At 41.1% G+C, this 8,218-nt stretch overlaps 1 protein-coding gene across 1 annotated transcript in view; it reads left to right on the top strand.

Moving 5' to 3' along the window:
• The first annotated feature begins 1,904 nt into the window (after positions 1-1,904).
• Positions 1,905-8,218, top strand: part of FHL5 (four and a half LIM domains 5) — a 12,040-nt gene continuing 5,726 nt past the window's right edge. The window contains exons 1-2 of the mRNA XM_026656207.1: positions 1,905-2,072; positions 6,562-6,774. Coding sequence (XP_026511992.1) covers positions 1,920-2,072; positions 6,562-6,774 — 366 coding nt within the window. The 5' untranslated portion in view covers positions 1,905-1,919. The remainder of the gene's footprint in view (positions 2,073-6,561; positions 6,775-8,218) is intronic.

The raw sequence follows: 8,218 nt of genomic DNA, 5'->3' as shown, positions 1-8,218 counted from the left end.
ATGTCTAACAGTCTTCAAGAAGGGAGAAAAAAGCAATAGCACTTCTTTAAAGCTGTGTGGATTGGAGCTGCACAGTGGTTGCATGAGAAAGTATAGGAGTGAGCACCACAGAATAGAATAGATCCAGTTCTAATGGTAACTGCTTCCTCAAATGTTATTTCTTTTTATTCTTTTCTTTGTTACTTTCACCCTTTGCATTTTGTTCATCTGAGCTGTAACTTACACCTCACTTCACTGGTGCAAGAGCTCAGTTTCGGCTGCCCAAAGTCAATGAGATGTAAATACTTTGAGACCTAGTTTTCTTAAATCCGCTGTAACTCTTTATGATTGTTGACATTAGCAGCAGAATGGCTTACTCATGAGCTAATCAAATTGCAATTCAACGAGTCCAGCAGATGTCTGAGTTTTGCTTCACTGTGAACTTTTTGGAGTCTCTTTCCCTCATTCCCAGGAACCATGACCCAATATTAGCAAAGTATTGCTGATCCAACTAGCAATAACAAGACTGAAATAAGACTCCTTCCCCACAAGCCTCCAAAGGTTCAGAGTTTCAGATACCAAAGCTTCTATGCTTATTCAAATCCTCTTTGGCTTGTAAAACTGAGGGAAGAGAAGTATTTGAGATTGGGCTCTCAGAAGATTTATGGTATTTCCTGCAACTGGTTGACATGGAAATATCAGTTTTCTCACAGTATTCTCGCACTTCAAAGTCATGTTCTGGGTGGAACTTGGCAATACAGATGCATGTAAGAAAAACAGAAGACTATTCTCTTCCCACAACAACAAAAAGAAACTTGGTTTGATTCAGGATTTATGTTAGTTATACCAGGTTTATCCCTCGCTCTCTTTTCTCTTAGGATATCCAAGGGAAGAAGGCTGCTCAAATCTCCCTGCACAGTAACTGATTTTAGTATTACAGAGATAATCTTCACAGTGCAGGCCAGCCAACCTGGAGTTCCTTGTCCATCTTCTATCTGCTCAAGGTGGACACTGGGTTTTCCAAAAGGAAGACACATTACAGAAAGAAAGGAACTGCCAAGGAAATTGGGGACATTCTGATGTTGGGCAGGGAAAGTCTGAAAACTCGTGGCTCAAACCTACTTTCTCTTTGGCCTATTATCTACACAGTCAGTTTGATTTCAGAGAATAGCTTTTGTCCATATTATGTGAATTTTCTGGATAATCTACTCCTCACAATGCAGGACATAAAAACATTTTCTCCAATATGGTTTGGTGGTTGGGGGGGGACCTCACAAACCTAGTTACTTTCTGTATGAGGCTTTGTGTCTTTATGTTCCACCTATTTTCTTCTTAATTAAATCCTCTGACTATGGCTAGTGTGGGGATAAACTCACTTTCAAATTTATGATTGATTTTCCAATGTAATTTTGACATCCCAAATTACATTCAATATGTAGGAGTGTGTTCCACCTTTTTGTGTCTGCTCGATTTACTTTTATGACTGTAATACCACTGATGCAAATGCTAAGGTTTATTCATTTTCTGCAAGAATAGTTCTCTTTTAGGAGTAAAGAGAGGAGTAGGATAAGAAATTTAAATTGATTTATTTCCACTCATCTTGCCTGATCTGTTTTGGCACTAACGACAGAGGGAACCGATTTCAGGCACCAGGATTATCAGTATAAATACTAACCGACTAAACTGAGGCAATCTTCTTGTTTGGGGTTATGAAGACAACCACTTCCTGAATATTACGCATTGCTAAAGACTGCCATTTTGTTGCCAGATGCTTCCAACGTTAGGAATCCCAACCATTGCAAGTAACCGGGGCAATCGCTGCTCTAAGTTGCACCAGTAATGCATTACTATCCACAGAATGAGATTGTTTGGGCCTGAACTGTTTCATTCATGTTATTTATTAATTTTCCTTTCTCCCAGAACAGCTGAAGAACCAAAACATGACAAGTAATCACTGCCATTACTGCATGGAATCCCTTCTTGGCAGGAGGTATGCATTTAGAGAAGAGAATTCTTACTGTGTTACATGTTATGATGGCCTATTTGCTAACTCCTGTGAAGAATGCAAGAAGCCCATTGAATGTGATGCCAAGGTAAGCATTTAGTTCATTTTTCTGTATTTATTGAGATTGTTAAATCACAGAGCATGAAATCCGCCTCTTTGGGGGTGGGTTCCACCCAAGGCTCTCTGTGCCACGGAAGGCTTCAGAATCCCTGCACAGGTGTGGCGACCTGGACTTAGCTGTTGTACAAAGGGGAGATGGAGCCTCTGCACACCAGGGAGGGGGGGTTCTATGCTGACTGGAAGTATGCTGCTGCAGAAGGAAGCGTTGAGGGCAGGGACCAGAGGACCTACATTTATGTGGATGCAGTGGTGGAGAAGCCTTGAATAGAGTCTGTAGTGTAGTGGTGATCTATGGTCTACCCCGACATTAATAAGTGGATTCCATCCCTCACTGCCACTTAATTTCCTGCATAAAGACTGCACAGTTTGGTGGATGGGACTGGGGAGAGGGTCCACCCAGTAAGCAATAGAACTACTTAATTCACTACCACAATATTTTGTAGTATCGTCAACTTCTGATGAAGCATTACCTTACTTAACAATTTTAGGGTTTTATACCTATGTCCTTTGTTGTAGGACCTGAGTGCCTTCCATATAAAATCGATTAGCATACCAAAGTCCCTAGTGGACCTCCTAGAGTCTCTGGCTCTTCTGCCTTTTGGAGGGTATAAAAACTCTGGGGTTGTATGTTTGCTTGTTGTGTGTGTTGTTCCTGTTGTGGCAGAAAGGCTTGGTTATTGTAGAGAGATATCTTGGGTTGTTTACATTTATCTTTCACTCTAGCACTCTCAGTAGTTGCAATCTCTCACTCTCTCCTCTCTTGCTGTCCCTTATTCAATAGATAAGATCGCAGGAAACTTTAAAATAAATACTTCTGAGAGATGTCAAGTGAAAAACAACTTCACTTTGTCTATAAATCATTTCTATTGCAAATGTTTAGTCAACACACAGGAGTTCGACTGGAAGGCAACAATATTTATCATTTTTATGTAATGCTGTCTGTCTTTGTAAACAAGATGCCTTGAGAGGGCGTATTTTGATTAAAATATCTTACTTGCAGTATGACAGCTTAATTTCTTATTTATCTCACAATGCCTGGCTTGTCTCATAAAGGAAATCTCCATGATAGACGCAATCAGACAGAACAAACTTCTGGACTTTGCTTTCCTTGAATCTAGGCCCCTTGTAGAACATTAATTAGAACTGCGAGATCCCAAGTAGATGCAGTTAGCTGGGTGGCATCTGTCAGCTTTTTTCTTTGGCTCTGTCTCACAACCCTGCATTTCACTTTGAATTTCATATTCAAATGAACCCAGAAACTTAAAGATGATCAAAACATCTGTGTTTCACACGGTTTCAAAACACAGTCAGAAATTTGCCCAGGCTCACTTGTACCATAGACCAGGTTTGCTCACAAAGTTTGGAAAAGCAGGAGATCTGAGTTCAGAAATCACATCAGGATTAGTGGTGCAAGTTTAGTTCATAATAATATTTAATTACAGAGATGGACCCAAGCCACAATATTTGGAGCCAGATCTGGGTTTGTGGTTCAGCTCGTTATAGGAATAAAGTCCAGCTGCAATCTCCTGATCCAGATCTTCCTCATAATTAGGTGTGCTTGGATCTGGAAGGGTGCTGGTTTGCCATAAAGTAACTTGAGATCTGGATCCACCTCCTACTGCATCTGGTGATATTTGGTTCAAGGGTTTTAGGCCCAGTTTTAAATAACATAACAGACGATACTGTTCTTTCCATCGTCAAAGCACTGCAAAAACATTAATCCTCTCAACATACCCATAACCAGTGCTTAATTTGTGCCATGGGCTTGCCAGGGCTGAGCCCTGGCACCTCTAGGTTTGCCGCATCAGTTATGAAAGTAAAAAGAAGCCTTGAGCCCTCGCACCTACTTGCTTGAGCCCCAGCACTACTTTCATTACAAATTTAAGCACTGCCCATAACAGAGGTAAGTAACTATTATTCCCAATTTACAGATGAAAAAATTAAGCCTGAGATTTGGGTACACCTATGCTGAAGCTGGAAGATGTATATTCCAGCTCAGGGAGACATACCTGTGCTAGGCCTGATTGAGCTAGTGCACTAAAACTAGAAGTGTAGCTGCAGAGGCATGAGTGGCTAGCCATCCCAAGTACAATCCCATCCAAGACCATAGACAGGTACTCAGGGAGATAACCCCTCATGCTGCTTGCGCCATATTTTTAGCATGCTTGCTGAATCATTGCTAGCGTGGGTATGTCTCCTCAAGCTATGTCTCCTCAAGCTGGAATTTACACATTCCTGCTCTAGTGTAGACATACCCTTAGAGAGTGGTCCAGACCCAAAGAGGAATCAGTGTCTGATCCACGATTTGAGCTCAGGAATTCCCAAACCATGCACTTAGCATATATCATGTTCTCAGGGCCCAGTTAATATGGAAGCTGACCTCGGCACAGGGATTGCGGTTGAGTGGAAGTTTCTTTACTTCAGCTTTAAGCCTGTCCTATCCTGCGCTGTCTTGCTGATGGTTTAGCCCCAAGTGCAGGGTAGAACTGCCTGAGAGCTGCCTCAACTTGTGATTCCTGTCCGTAGCCCTAAATGGCCACTGCAGAAGCTCAGACAAGCCAGGGCACAGCAGCAGCCCAGCCAACAACATCTCTGTCTCTGCATCAGTGCCACAGCATTTCCCCTATGCTAAAGGTATCTGCAACAGATGATCTAGGGGTGTTCTATCAGCCCGGGGAAGCACCCTACATTGGGGGGAAATCCCTAGAGGTCTGGGTCTGATGGCTTTATGACCCCGTTACGTTAGCAGAACCCACTCAAAGAGGCCAGAGGATAATGGGAGGGTAATGGTGGGCAAGGCCCTTCCTCTTCAGGGAAGGGGTCAATGGCCCTTGTGGAGGTTCAAGATAGGGCCCAGCTGTGTTTCATATGCAAATTATCAAGGAAAAACTGCTGATTTGGGGAGAACTGTCCCAAAACTCTATGACCTGCATTTTCAACAACAAATTCTTCTATGTGGCCAAGAGAGCCTGTATTCTGAAGCCTAACCAACCTGCCTAATCCAAAATTTAAATTTAAAACAAGCTAAGCAGCAGGATCTTTTCATACGAATGATTTTGTCCCCTAGATGAATGGTTGAATCATCTCCCTAGGACTATAGCGTGTCTACATTACAAGCACTACAGCGGCACAGCACTTCCATCGCTGTAGTAAATCACCCGCTCGAGAGGAGGTAGCTAGGTGGATGGAAGAATTCTACACCAGGACTTAGGTTGCCTTAACAGAATGTTTCTTAGCGGTGTGAATTTTTCACACTCCTGAGCTACATAGCTAAGTTGTCCTAAGTTTTAGGCATAGAGCAGGCCTGAGAGACAGGAAAAGATAATAGGAGTGAAATGAAGGGGGTACAACAGTCAACTAAAAAAATTGCCCCCTTAGGCTGACAATTGGTTGTTCCTCACAGAATTAAGGGGCCAGCTCTCTGCCGCCTTCTTCTCTCCTTTGTATTTATTTTTAGTTATTTTTTGCCTCAGGCTACTCTTTGACAACAGTTTTTGTTTTATAGGCACTTGGAGAGAGCAGTAGGTGTTCAGCACCTCTTAAAATCAAGTCTTATGTATTTTATTTCCCCTTTTATTACTTTAAGGGGGACTGACAAGGGCAATAAAAGGGATAGAATTTGTGCCTTTTTGTGCTTCTTTCATTAGAAAAAAGACCTGGAAGGATTTGGTTTATTTCTTATAGGATTTGTTGCTGTTTAGCTGTTTGTTTTTCTGCTTGTTTTTTTTAAACCTTAGAAATGTCAGGAGTGTTAAGCCATATCTTCCTTGATTTTAATGAAACAAAGAGAAAACCTTGTATGTATCTTCTTAGCTTTCTCAGCTCTTAAGCATGTTGGATTATTAAAAGAAAATCTTTTCTTCCAGCTTGTTAGAGGGTGATTGAGTTAAATGGGTGTTAACAAAAAACAAACAAATGCAAAGGGTTTAATAGTCTGAGTAAAAATCACTTCCCCCCCTCAGTTAAACAGGTTTCACTTGCTTGCTATCTGTGAGGCCATAACCCTTTAAGTTCTTCAGTTGTCCATAGAGTCTTCCAGGGGGGCAAAAAAAGACCTGAGTTTTTCATGTGGAGACCATGCAAGAAAAAAAAATCTGGTGGTGTTTATTAAAGGGATGAAACCCATTTGTTTCCCGGGAAGGTTGCCTTTAAAATACAAAGTCATCCTTTATATTAAACAAAAAATACTTCTCAAGTGTGGGGGCATGGAGTATCAACTATAGCCTGAGCCAAAGCAGCTCTTTGTGGCCAATAAAAGTGAACTACAGAATATCCTGACAGTCTTTCCACTTTGGATAGATTTTGTCATGTTTGACAATTACCCTCCAGACAGTGGCACAAGCCACTGGTCCAGTCACTCTCCAACTGGTTTTTGTTTAGTTTAAAAAAAAAAAAAAAGTGTGGGGCTGTGGGGGTAAACAAATGCTTTCCATTAACATGTATTTTCTGTCTCAAAGGATCTCGCCTATAAAGGCCGTCACTGGCATGAAGCGTGCTTCAAGTGTGCCAGATGCAATCACTCTTTGGTGGAAAAGCCTTTTGCTGCCAAGGATGAGCTCTTGCTGTGTACTCAGTGTTATTCTAATGAGTATTCATCGAAGTGCTTCCACTGTCAGAAGGCCATTATGCCTGGTAAGATAACAAGGACTCTTCGCTACTTCTGTGAAATGGTTATATTGCACTTTTAATTAAATGCAAGCACTTGGATAGTTAAGCTGCAAAGTATAATTTCTTGGCTTTCAGTACAGCATGCAGTGGACTATCTCCCCCCATTTAATTCTTCTGTCAGTTAGTGGGGTGGGGGAAGGCAGATACATGCTCATCTTCTGTGATCTAACATTGCATGTGTAATTATATTACACCCCACAAGGAATAATATTACAGTCTTGAAACAGAATCAGATTTGCCCACATAGACTCATTGACTTTGCCTACACTGGCAATTTTCAGGAAAATTACAATTAGACTTGCTACAGTGGGAGTGCTAGTATGAGCGTAGGGAACACTACTATCTGTATTTTTCCATTATGTCATCTAGACCTTCAGGGATCAGACCTGGTTACAGGTTTTTTTTGCATGGAAATTTTTGTTGTTAAAAATGGCATCTTCAAAGATGAAAAAAATTTGAAAGAAAAGTTTCAAGATGTTTTGTTTTTGTGATGTTTTCTATGATTAGTTTTAACTTGAATTTATATCAGATTAAATGTCTTAAAATTATCAACATTTTTAATTTACCAAACATTGGGTTTAGTTTTGTTTTGTTTTTTACTGAAAACCAGTTTCAAAAATGATTTCAGTAAAAATGACAGCTTTGTGGAGGGAGGGGGGGAGAAGGAGAATCATTAAAAAACCCCACAGGAAATTTGTCTTATTTTGAACCCTGCAAAACTTAAACCACTTTGGAATTTCTAAAATTTGTCACTAAATCACTTTGTTTTTTTTCAACCAGCTCTGTTCAGGATTTACCATGGTGGTGTTTCTGCATGAGTTGGGCAGATTCAATCCTAACTCAATAGTGGGAGATTCCCTGAAAACACCATGCAACTGAAGAGACAATGGCAGCTCATATGTGGCAAGATGAACTGCCTTATCTAGAGCAGTGTGTCTCAACCTTTTTGATACCAGGGACAGCTCGCTCCCTTCCTAAACTGTGTCAGGGAAATCTCAGGGACCGGTCCTTGAGAAACACTGGTCTAGGGCATTAACAAATAGGATCTGGCAAACATTAAGAGAAACCAATGGGAAAGGAGGGTTGGCTAATTTTTCAGGAGACCTTGGTTCCAAAATACTTAGGCCTGGTCTACACACAGTTTTTGTATTGGTATAGCTCTTTTGGTTAGGGATGTGATTGATTTTTTTTTTTTTACTGGTAAAACCCATAGTGTGGATGCAGTTATACTACTGTAAAGGTGCTATAGTTCATTCCCCTTCCTTCCCTTACAGACATAAACTATACCGAGGCCTGGTCTACACTAAAAAGTTAAGTTGGAATATCTACATCAGTCAGAGGTGAACAAAATCCACACCCATGACCAACATACCTAGGCAAATCTAGGCCCCAGTGTAGACACAGTGAGGTCGACTGAACCTAGCTACTATCATTCGGGAAGGTGGT

This window comes from Terrapene carolina, unplaced genomic scaffold (assembly GCF_002925995.2).
Source record: "Terrapene carolina triunguis isolate 2854851 unplaced genomic scaffold, T_m_triunguis-2.0 Scaffold42, whole genome shotgun sequence".
NCBI lineage: Eukaryota > Metazoa > Chordata > Testudines > Emydidae > Terrapene > Terrapene triunguis.
This window is presented reverse-complemented; position numbering and strand designations above follow the sequence as displayed.